The sequence below is a fragment of the Pecten maximus genome, chromosome 15 (genome assembly GCF_902652985.1).
Source record: "Pecten maximus chromosome 15, xPecMax1.1, whole genome shotgun sequence".
NCBI classification, from domain to species: domain Eukaryota; kingdom Metazoa; phylum Mollusca; class Bivalvia; order Pectinida; family Pectinidae; genus Pecten; species Pecten maximus.
The window spans coordinates 23314369-23333672 of NC_047029.1; the positions used below are offsets into that span (position 1 = coordinate 23314369).

General features: G+C 35.7%; 1 protein-coding gene across 1 annotated transcript; it reads right to left on the reverse strand.

The window, feature by feature from the left end:
* Positions 1-10: 10 nt before the first annotated feature.
* On the reverse strand, positions 11-16136 carry LOC117343714. Its single transcript, XM_033906182.1, has 5 exons — positions 15868-16136; positions 6848-6874; positions 4219-4348; positions 1587-1682; positions 11-205 (listed from the first exon to the last, which is right to left on the reverse strand). Exons 1-5 carry the CDS (start codon positions 15892-15894, stop codon positions 72-74), a joined length of 414 nt encoding a protein of 137 aa, XP_033762073.1. The 5' UTR covers positions 15895-16136; the 3' UTR covers positions 11-71.
* Positions 16137-19304: the final 3168 nt, after the last annotated feature.

Here is a 19304-nt window from a genome sequence, read left to right on the forward strand (position 1 = left end):
AACAAAACAGTTCCAAACAAAACAAAACGGATTTAATCACATGGATAGTCACGTGGTAAAGATTGGGAAGATCACATGGGTAATTTACATTTCGGGTCCTTGTAACATGATAACCAGTTACGACGTTGCTTTTCCACATATGCCTTTTCACGGCAGATTGACGGAGAAAACTCGTGATCCGAAACATGTCGATAGCATCGCAGACCTGAAACGTTAAAATACTTGTGTAAGTAAAATCCTCTGAACAACTGTTTTTGTTAGCCAACCATCATCAGATGTACTGGGAGGATTTTTCTCAAACTCGTTTCATAATTAAACATTTTGTCAAGACCTAATGAAGCAAAGTTGGATCAACAGTCCATAGATGAAGGTTATTGGTCAAAATTAATGGCATTTGGTTATAAAGGTCAAGGACAAAGTGGATCTCTAAATATAACTCTGGGTTGTATTGGGATACATATTTAGGATTAAAATGAAATAATTCAAATCTAACAAAATAGTTTGATACAGATATTTCCATTTGTGTTTGCCTAACAGATATGGAAGCGGATGTGTATGATGGATATTTTGCTACCTTGTCACATGATGGGACCAATGCTGACCTATCAGCTGGCTTTATTTTGAGACAGTTAAAGTTTTTATTAAAATTTATAATTTATAAAAAGGTTCTTATTAGATATCATTTTGAAATCGTTTTATATTGATGTTTTGATTGGTTTTTAGCTCGCCAGGCCGGTGAGTTTATGCCATGGTGCAGCGTTTGTCGCCAGTCATCATTTTCTTTAAATCGCTACTTGGCCTGAATGGATTTTGATAAAATTTGGTCTGGAGTATGATTAAACGGATGGTGAGGCACTCTTGGGGTCGGTGGGGCGGGTCCAATAGGGGAAATTGAGGAAATTCCTTTAAATCCCTACTTGTCCTGAACGACAGAATTTATTTGAAGAAATTTGGTCTGGACCATTATTCGGTAAAGGAGATATAATATTGTATAAATGGAGGATGTAGCTTTCTTAGGGTTGGAGGGGTGGGCACAAAAGGGGAAATTAGGGTGAATCGCTTGAATGTTGTATAACTGAAGTGACTATGTGCCCCTTGGGACCGGTGAGAGGGAACATAAAATGACCGATGCAGGTCCTCTGGGCCTCTTGTTGATATCCTGTTTTACTATTATACATAATTAAGGTAGACATATGATATCAATATACCTGATATTCTAATACAATATTTGACAACTTTTTATATATGGAAATAAAACAACACCTCGTATGAAATATGAATTGACTATCTATTGCTACATTTATATCTAAATATGTTTTATCCGTCTGCCATATGCACAGTTATCTATTTCTTGTGGTATGAAGATATTATTAGTGTGTAAACTGATAATTCTATTTCAAAATCAGCACAGTGCGGATAAAAAGTACAAGTACAGGAACATCATGTTAACCTATTTAAAAATCAGGTAATATCACGTTCTCAAAAGTAGTACCAGGGAAGTAAATTTATCGTGATCCCTATATTGAGATATAATTAGTTGTTCCATGATGACGGTGTCATGATGCCAACACGATGAGATTGCTTACCCTGTTCCTTGTCACATTGACAAAACTCCCCACAGTGTTCCCCGTGCTGGGCTAGGAGTGGCACGCACGTGCCGTTGTGGGTATCGTGAAACGGACCTGTAATGACAATAACGTAAAATGACGACGGTAAATTTCTTCAGCGTAGGTCGGAGACTCTCTCATACGAAACCCTGGCTATTGAGTTTTAACTAAGACTACTTGCTATTCAGTAATAATCTTCTATGACACAGATGCTGGTGAGGGGAAACAACATGTAGTTCAAATTAAACGTATAAACTGGTATGTTGATACAGGCAAGAACAATGTTAACAATCGGAAATAATCAACGTAGCAATTAACACATATCTGAAGAAAAACTGATTATTAAAATTGTATAGCTGATTTCTTTTAAGATCAGAGGGAGTCGATGGACAAAGATTACCAAACATATGGCCTTTTCTTTGTTGCACACCGAAATATTCATCACATTGTATTATACAATTAAGATTTTGTCTTCATGGATAAAGGATTTCTGTAGACAACGTTGTTCATACATGATTTAAAAATCACAATTCCAAACCTGATGCACTGATAATACGATACTAAATTGATTTAAGGAAGAGAAAACGTGTTATATTAAAATCCTGATATAGATACCATAAAAGGTCGATGTAACAATACACAATGATATATTTTTACTTATACATTGCTATTCATTGTTATACCATCACAGAAACAGTTATATACAATTATACGGACATTCGATGGGACAGAATTTGATGGTTCAGACATTCAATAGTACAGACATTCGATGGTACAGACATTCGATGGTACAGATATTTGATGGTACAGAATTTGGTGGTACATACATTTGATGGTACATACATTCGATGGTACAGACATTTGATGGCACATACATTCGATGGTACAGACATTTGATGGTACAGACATTTGATGGTACAGACATTCGATGGTACAGACATTTGATGATAGACATTTTATTGTACATAAATTTGATGGTAGACATTTTATGGTACAGACATTTGATGATACAGGCATTTGATGGAACAGACATTTTAAAGTAGACATTTGATGGTACAGTTATTTGATGGTACATCCATTCGATGGTACAGTCATTCGAGGATACAGACATTTGATGGTACAACCATTCGATGGTACAGACATTTGATGGTACAGACATTCGATGATAGACATTTGATGGTACAGATATTTGATGGTACAGAATTTGGTGGTACAGACATTTGATGGTACATACATTCGATGGTACAGACATTTGATGGCACATACATTCGATTGTACAGACATTTGATGGTACAGACATTTGATGGTACAGACATTCGATGATACAGACATTTGATGGTACAGACATTTGATGGCACATACATTCGATTGTACAGACATTTGATGGTACAGACATTCGATGGTACAGACATTTGATGGCACATACATTCGATGGTACAGACATTTGATGGTACAGACATTTGATGGTACAGACATTTGATGGTACAGACATTTGATGGTACAGACATTCGATGATAGACATTCGATGGTACAGACATTTGATGATAGACATTTTATTATACATCAATTTGATGGTAGACATTTGATGGTACAGACATTTGATGATACAGGCATTTGATGGAACAGACATTTTAAAGTAGATATTTTATGGTACAGTTATTTGATGGTACACCCATTCGATAGTACAGTCATTCGAGGATACAGACATTTGATGGTACAACCATTCGATGGTACAGACATTTGATGGTACAGACATTTGATGGTACAGAATTTGATGGTAAAGACATTCGATGATACAGACATTCGATGATACAGACATTCGATGATACATACATTCGATGGTACATACATTCGATGGTACATACATTCGATGGTACATACATTCGATGACACAGACATTCGATTGTACAGACATTTGATGGTACAACCATTTGATGGTACAGACATTCAATAGTACAGACATTCGATGGTACAGAAATTCGATGGTACAGAAATTCAATAGTACAGACATCCGATGGTACAGACATTCGATAATACAGACATTCGATGGTACAGACATTCGATGGTACAGACATTCGATGGTACAGACATTCAATGGTACAGACATTCGATGGTACAGACTTTCAATAGTACAGACATTCGATGGTACAGACATTCGATGGTACAGACATTCGATGGTACAGACATTCGATGGTACAGACATTCGATAATACAGACATTCGATGGTACAGACATTCAATAGTACAGACATTCGATGGTACAGAAATTCAATAGTAAAGACATCCGATGGTACAGACATTCGATAATACAGACATTCGATGGTACAGACATTCGATGGTACAGACATTCGATGGTACAGACATTCGATGGTACAGACATTCAATGGTACAGACATTTGGTGGTACAGACATTTGAGGGTACATACATTCGATCATACAGACATTCGATGGTACAATCATTTGGTGGTCCAGACATTTGATGGTACAGACATTCAATGATACAGACTTTCGATAATACAGACATTCGATGGTACAGACATTCGATAATACAGACATTCGATGGTACAGACATTCGATGGTACAATCATTTGATGGCCTGGTAGACTACATACCGACGGCGTCGAATGTTCCGGACAGGGTGATAAGATTTCCGTCCAATTCTCGACAACAAGCGTCTAGGGGACAGTCGGCGGAGGTGTGGCATGGTAGGTCATGACTCACATACAGGTGGGAGGGATGGACCTAGAGAGACAGGTATGACTTATAGTACAGACACAGGTATGACTTATAGTATGTGTGGGAGGGTTGTACCTACAGAGACAGGTATGACTGATAGTACATAGACAGGTGGGAGGGGTGTACCTACATAGACAGGTATGACTTATAGTATGTGTGGGAGGGAGGTTCCTACAGAGACAGGTATGACTTATAGTATGTGTGGGAGGGGTGTACCTACAGACACAGGTATGACTTATAGTATGTGTGGGAGGGGTGTACCTACAGAGACAGGTATGACTTATAGTATGTGTGGGAGGGGTGTACCTACAGACACAGGTATGACTTATGGTATGTGTGGGAGGGGTGTACCTACAGAGACAGGTATGACTTATAGTATGTGTGGGAGGGGTGTACCTACAGAGACAGGTATGACTTATAGTATGTGTGGGAGGGATGTACCTACAGAGACAGGTATGACTTATAGTATGTGTGGGAGGGTTGTACCTACAGACACAGGTATGACTTATAGTATGTGTGGGAGGGGTGTACCTACAGACACAGGTATGACTTATAGTATGTGTGGGAGGGGTGTACCTACAGAGACAGGTATGACTTATAGTATGTGTGGGAGGGGTGCACCTACCGAGACAGGTATGACTTATATTATGTGTGGGATGAGTGTACATACAGACACAGGTATGACTTATAGTATGTGTGGGAGGGATGTACCTACAGAGACAGGTATGACTTATAGTATGTGTGGGAGGGATGTACCTACAGAGACAGGTATGACTTATAGTATGTGTGGGAGGGATGTACCTACAGAGACAGGTATGACTTATAGTATGTGTGGGAGGGATGTACCTACTGTGACAGGTATGACTTATAGTATGTGTGGGAGGGATGTACCTACATAGACAGGTATGACTTATAGTATGTGTGGGAGGGATGTACCTACAGAGACCGGTATGACTTATAGTATGTGTGGGAGGGGTGTACCTACAGAGATAGGTATGACTTATAGTATGTGTGGGAGGGGTGTACTTACAGAGACAGGTATGACTTATAGTATATGTGGGAGGGGTGTACCTACAGAGACCGGTATGACTTATAGTATGTGTGGGAGGGGTGTACCTACAGAGATAGGTATGACTTATAGTATGTGTGGGAGGGGTGTACTTACAGAGACAGGTATGACTTATAGTATGTGTGGGAGGGGTGTACCTACAGAGACAGGTATGACTTATAGTATGTGTGGGAGGGATGTACCTACAGACACAGGTATGACTTATAGTATGTGTGGGAGGGATGTACCTACATAGACAGGTATGACTTATAGTATGTGTGGGAGGGGTGAACCTACAGAGACAGGTATGGCTTATAGTATGTGTGGGAGGGGTGTACCTACAGAGACAGGTATGACTTATAGTATGTGTGGGAGGGATGTACCTACAGAGACAGGTATGACTTATAGTATGTGTGGGAGGGGTGTACCTACAGAGACAGGTATGACTTATAGTATGTGTGGGAGGGATGTACCTACAGAGACAGGTATGACTTATAGTATGTGTGGGAGGGGTGTACCTACAGACAGGTATGACTTATAGTATGTGTGGGAGGGGTGTACCTACAGACACAGGTATGACTTATAGTATGTGTGGGAGGGGTGTACCTACAGACATGTATGACTTATAGTATGTGTGGGAGGGGTGTACCTACAGAGACAGGTATGACTTATAGTACACAGACGGTAGTTAGAACATATCTCCGAACTGTTATGATATTGAGAAGCTGGCATTTCAACACCATGCCATTCACAATAAATAAATAAATGAATAAATAAATTGTCTTTGATAATATATTTAATGATGACTTAATGAGGATAAATTAATATTGTATAAAGCAACACTTACGTATATATATAAATTATTTATGTTATTGTGTTATATTATTTATATGAACTTATCATTCATTTATTATGGAATAAAAGTACCTGAACTTTCGACATCAAATTACTTGAAAGGAGAAGAAAAAGGGTCTTAATTTGTTTCATAAAACTATGAGCGTAGATATTTTATCAGCAATAATGTTTTAGCACTTTTTACATTGATAGCCTCCCGCTAATGATGTCGCTAACTGCATTTTCTGTATACCGGTATTGTTTTCTACAGCAAATAATTAATGTTGGTGTACCAATGTATGATAATGCTAATCTATTACAATTCAGTTATGTGATAAAAAATAAAAACATTGACAGTGTTGTATTTGACAATCTCTTTGATGACTTCCCAAAAATGTTAAAAGAGAAAGGATCGGGAATAATATTATTGTTTACATATCCGTGTAGTGCACGCGCTGTGATATGTCTACACATAACATGTTTATGTTGATAACGAAGTATGTATCACACTACACACTTCACAGCTGGGGCTATATGTACTTATATATAAACTCTTTGTAATTCATTATTTTCCGGTGTATTAACAACTTATTGTTTATCATGTATCCTGTTGTGATACTTACAAGTGCCACAGCAGCGAACAGTGTCACCTATAAAAAGGAGAAAAAACATTAGTGCATGTCAATATTGTCATAAAGAAAATGTGTTTATCTATAAAACTATTCATGGTGGAGTGACCGATGTCTAGTTTACTTGTGCTATTTTCGGTTCCTTCTTTCCTTTTCATTTTATCTTATTGAACTACCCTTTCTATTTTGTTCCTTGCCTATCAACACGGTGTAATTTGCTTTTATTTAATAACATCTCTATTTGTTGCAGTTAAATTCAATAAGTTTTACTCTAATATCAAATGCATATCAGATTCTGGGGCCAATAAACAACATGATCCCTATACCCAATCGTGAGGTAAAAACAGCATTGCATATCAAAATAATAATTTAAAACATCATTGTCCTTTTATCAAATCTGAGGAGCATATATAATCGTTGTATATCAAAGGCCGTATATCACACATTTTTACAGAAAATACGAACTCAGTCTGTTTATAAATCAACTTCATTTTATGTTATAGCGTTCAGATTAAAACGCTTCTATGGCATGGAAAACACTGATGGATTTATCATCTTATCTAAATCTCATGAAGTACAATTTAAAGAAAAGGTTTTACATCGATATCAATCACAAGACTTTCAATACAAATCACAATGTGTGTAACTAGAACGTTTGACGCTCAATCCGCTTAATTCTTCTTTTTGATCTTAAGCTAGTAAGTAATAGCGGTTCCCTGTTTGTGAAAATGATATTTCTTTCAAAACGTTCTATTTCAATTTCTAAATCAGACATCTTTGGCTTCTCAGAAGAATACATAATCAATGCTGCCAAAAAGACCAATGACAGATCCATGTAGTATCATACTAATACAAAACTGTCATTCCATTGTATTTGTCGAACATATATATATCATACTCAATGTTATGAGCGGACCTCGAAACTGTCCTCCTGGCAATATATTGAATCTCTGATTGATAGTGTATATCAAAAGACTTTCATTAAAACAATTATTCCTCATTCAGGGGGTGTTGAGTAAATTCAGGCCATCATGCAGCATAGTACGAGTCTGGACAATTTACCAATAAAATGTATCTAATTGAGTATATGAAGTGAAGAAAGCAAAGTCCTCTTAAAAGGTAACCATTTGAAATCCCTATCAAGAGGTACGCAAGTAAATGGTTAGAATCAGTCCACAGGTGGTGACAATTTGTCGTTAAGATACCATCATCATTTTAGGACAGCTACATACAAAACAGGGTCATACCTTTCAGGAATCTTAACAATCACCCATCAAGATATCGCAAAATATTACTATACTAATACTGTTAACTAAACGGGACTGAATGTACTCACAAATTGTCATCAGAATGTCATGAAGATTTCAGGCTGGTAGACATAATCGAAAGGTGTTGCATGTTCTTTAATTAGAGATAACCTCAACATTATGACCCCATATATAATAATTTCCCAGACAACATAACTACAATGATATGTTACCATTGGCGGAACCTTCTTATATGTGTGTGGCTGTCTGACATAATTAGATGTATAAATGTATACTAATGTTGGTAATAACATGTAATTAAATCCCACCACTACACAGAAAGGCGATGCATTGTTAATGAAAGTTCGTGTTCCAGACACCAGAAATGATGCACACCATCATTAGTATATGGCTTGCCTGTATTTCTCAGTTAATGAACAGTTATTCTAGCTAAAGAAAATATGGCAATTCCAAGCAGATCTGAGTTCTGTGGGTATCAATGTATAGAGCTGTATATAATTTGTATACCCAAGACACCACTTTCTTCTCATTAATTAGTATGTAAACAATAAAAAGGGAAAGTCAGAAAATTCCTAGCAGATCTGGGTTCTGTGAGGACCGATATAGCTGTATAAAACTTGTACACCACAAAAGACAGTTTCGTCTCGTTAATCTAAATCATTTCATGAATGGTGAATTAAAGAAGGACAAATTTAGCGATATGATGCAGTTTAATGTCCACTATTCGGGCTGTAACATTACTTAATTGAGATTTAACGTTGGAATTTACTTGGTTGCTGTTTTTCCTGCAGGGATCAAGTCAACTTATGATGTAGTCGTCGGCTGTAGCTCGGTAAGTGTATAATGCTATTTTTAAGTTAACTATAATCAAGTCTGAACACGTAAACGCCCTATTTTATTGAATGAATTATAACCAGGTGGAATAAAAATAACAAAGCGCCTTTCTCACGTCAACATCTTGATCTGGCAACAACAAAACAGTTTCCTTTATTATTGCATCGGTGGGTCTTGAAGGTTTTTTTAATTACTTTAGTAGCGTAAAACTGCATTTAATATATCTATAATTAAATACCTGCAAATCTATGCATATAAAGTAATCATCATTACTAACAAGAAATAAAACAACAAAGGATTATTGATGCATAAATACATCCTCGGGAGCCGCACCTAAAACGATTTAAAAGAAAGATTAGCATAAACCACAACTCTTTCATCAAATCTTCAATTAGAATTGATAATTTCTTGTATATAATTGTATACATATCTTTGATGTGATATTGTGATATTGCTTTCCCGTACAAATTGTTTGAAGCTTTTAAGTATACATACTCTCTGTTCAATAACACGATAAATTATAATTTCCTTCCGTTCGACTCACATGAAAGACAGTTAAAACATGATATTCCCCACGATAATGTTAATAAGACCTGTGAGTATGACCGGAAGTGACACCGGAAGACCTGTTACTGACAAGCTAACACCATGATAACATAAAATTGGTGTCAGATGTGTACCGGTAAGCTACACATTTTCTGTGATTCCAGTTCGTGTTATAATTAATCACGCGGAAGAGTATTGATGAGGCAGGCTGTCATTGTTTTTATACATCTTTGATTCAGATTATTTATTTCCTTGTATTTTTCAACACATCACAGAGACATTACAAAACAAGACAATGTAATATATTATGACACAATTCACAATTACAAAAGTGCATGTCCATTACGCTTAATATACACATATATGTATACGTACACTTTAGTATTACTATATATTATAAAAATGAACATAACGTCATTATGGCAGCACACAATAGTTCATGAACGTTATAAATAGACTGACATATAGTAAATTAAACAATTAAATGGTGTTATTATGTTGTTTTGTCGCTAAATAAAGGAATTTTCCTAGCTTACTCAATTCAGAAACATTCTGAACACTTAATAATTGTATCAACTTAAAAGCACTTGGTCTTCTATAATAATATGGCTTAATGTATGTATTTCGAATATTCCTATAAAGATTACATTTGAGAATAAAATGGCATTCATCCTCAATATCATTATCTTGACATAATGTACATATTCTTTGCTCTCTTTGCTGATTTCTATCAGGCAATGCATTAACACCCTTGAAAGATATTCACGAATCCTTTCCATATGTTAATTAGTTATAACTTGTGATGGGATGTGAGGGCCAAAAGCGCAGGCTTGGTGTTCAAAGTCATAAAACACGTCACTGGTAGAGTTGCTAAGGTGCAATCTATCGTAATGGCCAGTAAACGTCGTTGTCAGAAACTGCCTGTTAAGTAGAGAACAAACGCATATCCCGAGGAAATGGTCGCCAGACAATGGCCTTAACCCGAGAGGTGACAGGAAACTGACACACGCCTAAGGCTAGGCATGCTACATTGCATACCAGAGCTACGGGATACATACATATCGATTTGTATAATACAACATCATTGAATGTTTGTTCTTTGATGTATACTAAAACTGTATGCAAAATTAAACGCTACATAAGACTATAATAAAATTATGCAAATATTATCATTTAACATTGACAGGAGTTTGTTGGACAGATCTAATTTTCTCAACCTTTTGAAGCAATAAAGATGCATTTATCAAAACCATTTTGAAGTAAACTATAATTTTCTCTTTGATGTCTGCATTTGATATATATTATTTCGAGAATTACTTAAATTAAACTCTATATGTAATTGTTGCTCTAAGAAACATATGTCACGGCTATGTGACTATCCCATATATTTGTACGAGCAGTCCAGTGTCTGTCACCGGTCAGTTGGTCAGCTGTCTGGTCATCATTGCCGTACAAATCTATAACTGACAGGCGCAGTGACATACGTCACAAGAGATCAGCATGAACTCGTGTTGTCGAGTTTAGTGTTCGTATTCTAACACAAATATATTTACATGTAGATCTATATCTTCAATTGTTCTTTCAGACAGTTGACAATAACAAAGTATTGGTATACATTTGTATGCATGTAATTAGTTCACCTGAGACGAAGTCTCAAGTGACCTTTTCTAACCGCCTTTTGCCCGTCGTGCGTCCGTCAACAATTTACATTTTCTTCTCCAAAACCACTGAACGAAATTCAATGAAATTTTGCAAGATTCTGGTGTGTCTAAATGTCAACCAAAATTGTGAATTATATGGTACCGAACCACACCCCCTAGGGGCAAGAGGGACGAGCCCAAAAAAGTGTCAAATTGACTAAAATTTCAAAAATCTTCTTCTCAAATCCCAGATAGGGTAGAATCAAATACTCGTCACAGATAGAAAGGTCTTATGGTCCTGTACTGAAATTGTGAATTTCATGACCCTGGTGTCATTATGTTCCCCCCTGGAGAGGGGGTAAAGCTTACTGTAGTTTATGTAGGTAAATCACATTTTTGAGCATCATTTGTTCCAATTGCCATTGGAAATAATACTTAGTTAGAATTATCAGTATGGGATGCCTGTTGTAAACTACATGTATATTGGCACTGACTGACCTCCAGGGGCTTATGAACGAGGTAAAAACAGACTCAAATTAACTGAAATTTCAAGAAATTTCTTCTCAAGACCTAAATAAGGTAGAATCAAAAATTCTTCATAGATAGTCTTAAGTGCTTTACCAAAATTGTGAATTTCATTACCCGGGTGTCAAGGAATTGGAGATATAGTTTAAACTAGATCTGGTGATATAACAAAAATCGATACCTTGGATATAAAAATAGAATTAATAGCAAAAATTACTATGAAGTAATGCACTTTTGTAGTAATTATAGCTTTCAGTGCTTATTAACCGTTCAATTAATTTTAATTAATAATGAATACCAACGATGGCTAGATTTACGGGATTTATGAAATAGATATTCTTACAACGGAACCTACGCCTTCACACAAAATAAATATATCTTAAAGTTCTTGATTTTGTTTCGATACATTTATATAGTATTTGGCTTTAAAATGTCTTTAATAATTAAAGTCGGTTTTCCATATCTAATTCTGTACTAGCGAGTTGGCAATTTATCATAATGTTGTTATTACTTATGATTCATAAATGAGAAGTTTCTAAGGTAACTCAGTACAACCCGATGTATTACAATCTTGTATTCACTCCCAGACGCTCCTTTTAAATGTCATTCTTTCATGTACATGGATGAACCCTAAATGTCTCGGCATGACCTTTAAGGCTTGAGCCATGCAATAAGAATTTCCATTTTCACTGGCGAGTCATGGCAGGATAGAACAGCTGTATGATACAGATGAATTCATTTTGCTCTGCTGTATCTAACTCTTTATATGTGTTAAAATGTAGTGATCTTCTGTGTGTGAGTGTCTCATATCTGGCCATCATATACTGTATATTTGGTAATATTCTCCAGGGATTTTATACGAGATTTGGAGGGAGACTCATGAAAAAATAAAAGGGGAACACGACCAAATGTTTCAGAAGAGTTAACGTCTTTTTCTTTATCGACGACACCGGCTACACATATCTAGGTCAAATTCAGGTTAAGTCACTCCAAGAAAAAAATGGAAATATTAATCTGGAGTTTATTGAAAAATTACAAGGTGTATAAAGATCAGCTTCTTCACTATTGTTTTATACAGCTACCTTAATTGTCTGACCCAGACGTGGCTTTGTCGGGCAGCATCAGAATACAAAGGAAAATGTCACGGTGTCACTTCCTTACACGTTTAGGCTATTATGATATGACAGCAACACACCTCCACACTGCATACTAAATGTCTCGGGAACATTACTCCTCTTAAGGGCGAAATTTATTATAGACGCTTCATGTAACTTGGACATCTGGCCTTTGTATTAATAGAATATATATGTTATTTGATAGATAGGTATAGCAATTTTAGCTTAATTGACAAAACATTAAAAAACATGTCTTATTCTTCACTTTTAGTATATATTTTTGGTGTTCACAATTTTTGGCTTAGTTGACAAAATATTAAATCATGGATCTATATTTTGAATCCATGATAGTGACTTGAAAGGCAGCTTGTGTACCCCGGAGTGTTTTTTTTAAAGTATTTTTATTGATTCTTTAAGTATATATTCACAATAGTGAAATTATAGGTTGGAAATTGTTTAGATCTTATCTCTGTTCTGCCATGCAACCATAGTCAAGAGCCAAGCGTGGGAGAAAAGGAAATGCTTATTGATTTAATGGGATCAGAACATTCACAGAGAATAATAACTTAATTTATGCACATAATGCTTAAATATTAATTGCTATAAATATTCAGACAAAGATCCATGACCAACTTCGTCAATTGTTCATGATGAAATAATCAGTGTCAGTAATCCTAACAATGCCTCCTTTACTTTGTTCTCTCCATTGTATGATGTTAATGAATAAGGATAGTTTCAGAGCTTCAAACGTGATTACATGACGTTTAGTAATATAATCACCATTGTCTCGGTTTGTCGAATGGATCCCTTCCTGCGTGAGGGCAGCTAATTGTGTATTCTTTTCTTTTTTCTATAGCAATACAATTATTTGAACCTTAAATAACAATAACAACAACAAAAAGGTCACCATTGTGATCTAACGAAATAGCCATTTCCCTGTAAGTAATGAATATCGAAATTTCGGTTAGTCATTGTTGTTGATAACTACTGTCCTACAGAGACAAGTTGTATCATGATATTGAACCGTAATTTGTACAAGTGCTGGTATTTTCTTCTGGTATATAAAAAACAATGAGTTGTCGTAACTTCTACATGATTTTGAAATATATATCTTAATTAGTCTTTTACAACTGATAACAATAGGCAATTTTCCTTATGATAGCTTCTGGCTTTCGCTATATTGTCACACAGCGCATTTCGGATGTGTGCCGCTAATTATGAAACTTTGATATTAAGTTTTTTGCAACTTGTCATTCCTAGTTCACCACTTTTGTATATAAAAGCCACATTTGTGGCATTATACATGTAGAGTAATTAATCAAGAACATGCTTGCCCGTCAAAATATTTTCCCATCTTTATTACGTATCATCTTGATATATCTATTAATAAATATATTCTATATCATCTTCGTAGGAATGTAAGTAATCGATGACCTCCATAATAAGCGATTTGCGAGTATCTGCTGTAAAATATATCAGCAGAAATTTAGCGACGTCCTCAGTGATATAAAAACTATGCAGATGCTTATTTTAAATTCAGACTTGATAAGGAATTAAACATTTATTTCTAGGAAAGGTGGTGTACCGTCACTATAAATCAAATTATGTAACATTTTTTGCATCAATTACAACATAGCGCAGCGCTTTGTCATGGGGCTCGGACAACTTTTAAATTAGATTAAAGTCATGTGATTTGGACAACTGTATTGTTGATTAGAGTCATGTGACTCGGATAACTGTAATGTTGATTAAAGTCCTAAAGTTAAGTGACCTGGCAACTATGTTGTCACGTGACTTGTACAATTGTATTGGTGTGAAAAGTCATGTGACTTGGACAACTGTATTGTTGAGTCATGTGACTTGAAATCTGTTTTTTTTTTTAAATTTAAGTCATGTGAATTGGACAATTGTATTGTTGAGTCTTGTGACTTGAAATCTATGTTGTTGATTTAAGTCATGTGAATTGGACAATTGTATTGTTGATTAAAATCACGTAAGCATGTAATTAATCATTATCGTTATATTATTAAGTCGTATTTTTAGAGAAAGAAATGTAGATTTGATTTATCGCGTGTCAACCTCAATCATGACATAACTGCCTGTTTAAAACATTCTAACCTTTTTATAGCGATAAACATGCAGTTTAACTGGTAAGGGAATATAGGTTGTATATATTCATATGCTTGACAGCATGAAAATAAGTCATTTTCTTCAAAAGAAAATTTAGAATTGCAAATCAGTCTGATGTTTATAAAAATAAATATTTATAGGTGAATATCTTTCTTACTGCTTAACATATATGTCTTAAAATGTTTGCTATATTATCAGATGCATTGACCAAAATGCTGCACGGAAGCAAGCCATTTGAACAATGTACTTACAACAGCGGTCTGTGTTCCGAGAATGGAGATTATTGTAAAGCTTTGATAATTTAACATTTAGCATGCGACGGTCACAATTGTTGGGCTGATGTTGAGTTGTGAGGAGACATGACTTAGCTTGACACTCCATCAATAGTCTTAAGCCTACTAAATCCTGACCAGAACATTGAAGAATTGCTGTGCATGAGTTTCTAAGAATCGTAAAATTATCCATAAATTTGCAGGAAATATATGCATCGTCCTGACCAAAAACTGTAAAATACGCATGTCTAATTTTCTGAGTAATAAAAAGGGATAATGTCTTTAAGTTTTATATTTAAATGTGGTATCTCTTAGCGTCAATTAAAAGGAAATAAATCAATGTTGGTCATTTCAAAATTTCTCTATCATTTTTCTAATTCTCTCTCATTTTTGGCCAAATATACTTCTTTTCTTTTCACTATAGGTTCAATTAGGATACTTTGTCGTGTAATCAAACCATGAAATATACTTAATAATAATCTAAATTAATACCGTTGTGTTAAAACCGGAAACGGGTACTACAACGTATCATAAACAGGTACTGAAAGACATTTATTTTGTAAATATTGTATGAAAACGTGATATAATCAATATTTTTGCTGTTGGGAGTAAATAGTTTCATCAGCACTACCTTCGAAATACATGCATAGAAACAAAAATGTAATTATCAGTTACAAAACTTACCAGAAATATTCCACAGGAAGGATACATTGTAAATTATACACAATTTAACAAATTATAGTCATCCACTCAGCTGATTAGGAATCTTCGGATAGAACTGTTCCACTGGCGACCATTCCTGTTATAGATAACCTCCGGAGCCGACTGACGGAGAGCTATGGGACGGAACGTGACGGACCAGGTAGCTATCTAACGGTAGGCTGCACACCTGTCTGCATACGTGGGAAGGTGTTCAAACGTAACATATAATACGGTCGCTGTACAGGTATGACCACTCTTTACCTGTCCCTCTTTACAGGTGAGTGGGACAATAAAATCATTCAACTCCGTCCATTAAGTGTATTTATGGCAGAACCTGTATAACGTATATTTTTTGGTATACATTGTGACAGGAGAAGTCACTCATGTGTGACCAGGAAATTTTGCTGACCAATGTAATGTTATAGTGTTGAACAGATGTTTGTCGTCATCCTAGCACGTGACAGTTCTTTAGTATAGCTAATGCTCAGCAACCGTCTCCATTGTCATCAACCATGCACCTAGTCTTACAAGTATTCTTCTCGTTCTTTTTCCGTGAGTCTCCATGCACATCTATATTTTTACTTAAATTTCGCGTGTGAGATTGAATTATAGTTTGGTTATTATGTCAATATTATTTGTTATTGTCATCAAACCATTATCACAAATTTTTTACCATCAAACATTTTTCACTGATGCTTTGTCAGTTACCGATTGTCACCAACCCTTTGTCACCACCCCTTTGTTACCACCCCTTTGTCACCAACCCTTTGTCATTAACTCTTTGTCATCAACTCTTTGTCATCACCCCTTTGTCATCAACCCTTTGTCATCAACCCTTTGTCACACTCCCTTTGTCACCACCCCTTTGTCACCACCCCTTTGATATCAACCCTTTGTCATCAGCCCTTTGTCTCCACCCCCATTTGTCACCACCCCTTTGTCATCAGCCCTTTGTCGTCAACCCTTTGTCATCAGCCCATTGTCACCAACTCTTTGTCACATAACCTTTGTCATCAACCCTTTGTCAACAAGCCATTGTCATCAACCCTTTGTCACCAACCCTTTGTCACCAACCCTTTGTAACCAACTCTTTGTCACATAACCTTTGTCATCAACCCTTTGTCAACAAGCCATTGTCATCAACCCTTTGTCACCAACCCTTTGTCACCAACCCTTTGTAACCAACTCTTTGTCACATAACCTTTGTCATCAACCCTTTGTCAACAAGCCATTGTCACCAACCCTTTGTCATTAACCCTTTGTCATCAACGCTTTGTCACACTCCCTTTGTCACCACCCCTTTGTCATCAACCCTTTGTCATCAGCCCTTTGTCTCCACCCCCCCTTGTCACCACCCCTTTGTCATCAACCCTTTGTCGTCAACCCTTTGTCATCAGCCCATTGTCACCAACTCTTTGTCACATAACCTTTGTCATCAACCCTTTGTCAACAAGCCATTGTCATCAACCCTTTGTCACCAACCCTTTGTAACCAACTCTTTGTCACATAACCTTTGTCATCAACCCTTTGTCAACAAGCCATTGTCATCAACCCTTTGTCACCAACCCTTTGTCACCAACCCTTTGTAACCAACTCTTTGTCACATAACCTTTGTCATCAACCCTTTGTCAACAAGCCATTGTCATCAACCCTTTGTCACCAACCCTTTGTCATCAACCCTTTGTCACCAACCCTTTGTCACCAACCCATTATTTACAAACTTTTGTGATACACCGTTTGCCACCAACCCTGTAAAAAACACCCCTGTGTCACCAAAAACTTTCTCATACATCTTATTCATTAAGCCATTGCCATCGACCCCATTGCTTTCAATCCTTTGTATTCATCCCTTAATTATGTTTTGTTCGTTAGTTAGTGGATGATTTTAATTGCTGGCGTCTTGTGCTTCAACGACACCAGTCTCTGTATATCTAAGCGAAATCGATACCAATGAATGAACCAATTCGGAGGATCTTTTCACAAATAAGAAAAGTATAAATAAAAATATAAACTGGTCCTCACCGTTAAAACATACCGTTAGCCTATTTTCCAATAAATATGAACGGATTTGCTTGTGTGCCTAGACAGGATGATTTCGTTCACATTTGATTTATCAATGAATTGAGAACAGTTATATGAGTGCAAATAACTTCTTTTCTCTGCTTAAAAAAGAAAGAAAGCTGGAGTTTTAAGTGCAAACGATTAGTTTTTTTACATCATAAACAAAATAATGATATTACAGTGGTATAAAAAAGAGAAAGAAAGAAAAATTATCATAGATATATATGGAGATGTATACTTTTTAAAAGAATCGTTCATTATTTTCTTCCTAGAACGTTACATCAACGTAATGACAGGGGTCAAACGGTTAAATGATACATGATATTAATAAAGGCATGATCTCTATATTAACACAAGTGTAAATGAAATACATCAGAGTGTGTTATTACCTGAATCAACAGGGGGATCCCCCATTGCGGTTTGAGGACGGATGAATCATACCTACGATTTAATACATACCTGTACATGCGGCCTTTCATTAATCATTTATATTCGGTTTAAACCTGTTCAGAAATATTTGATTGACATTATAATGTTGTATATGTGATGTGATAATGATTATTTCTATATCAAGGAACATATTAAATGAATCAGCATCTGAATGAATATGTAAATATATGTAGATATAAATCACTTATATCTGTAAATTTGACAAAATGATATCTTAATTTGTAATTATGCAATAGATGATGATTATGTCAAAGTCTATTTTATCACATTACTATCAAGTTTTCAATTATATTTGCAAACTTATTTTAATTTATGAAAGACCGAATCTTACATTGTTATTATATAATCATCCATACCATCTAAAAAATCTTAAACAAATTTGCCTCAGAGTAATTTTCGCTCCTTGCGTCATCGTCAACCTCCCACCGTATAGTAAACATGTTGTACTTTCGCTTTCCATTTGCTTTACATGATGTTGGGTTTGTTAATAGCTGTTGTACTTATTTCTAAAGTAATGAAAATCTCTGTTTTGGTCGGTCATCGATTCAGAATAATTTTAGACCCCCCCCCCCCCCCCCCCCCCCCCCTCCTACTTAAAAAACACCTGCTAATACAAACAATGTTCCTTTATGTTTACACCTAGGGAGATTACTTATGGGTTTCTGTCTGTTTAACAATACTCATTGAATTCGTCGGAAATTTCTGTAAAACAAAATGAAAAAGAAAAAAAAAATTCAATGGTATCCCATAGTTTTATGTTTCTAAATAAAGCGATCCAATATCTTTAATTTAATCACTTATCCTTCATAATGGTGCCGTCGGATGTTTTCCAAATAAAAACAAGCAAAACTATTATATCAAAACATGCTGTCAAATTTTATCATATTCTACTATTTTGGAAAACAGTC

Bases quoted from the DNA above. Each gene is read 5' to 3' on its own strand.
- LOC117343714 (XM_033906182.1), bottom strand. From the start codon at position 15,894: ATGTATCCTTCCTGTGGAATATTTCTG. The intron at 6,875-15,867 runs GTAAGTTTTGTA...TCCTTTTTATAG, and splicing joins CTTCCTGTGGAATATTTCTG to GTGACACTGTTCGCTGCTGT. The intron at 1,683-4,218 runs GTATGTAGTCTA...TTGTCATTACAG, and splicing joins CGGAACATTCGACGCCGTCG to GTCCGTTTCACGATACCCAC.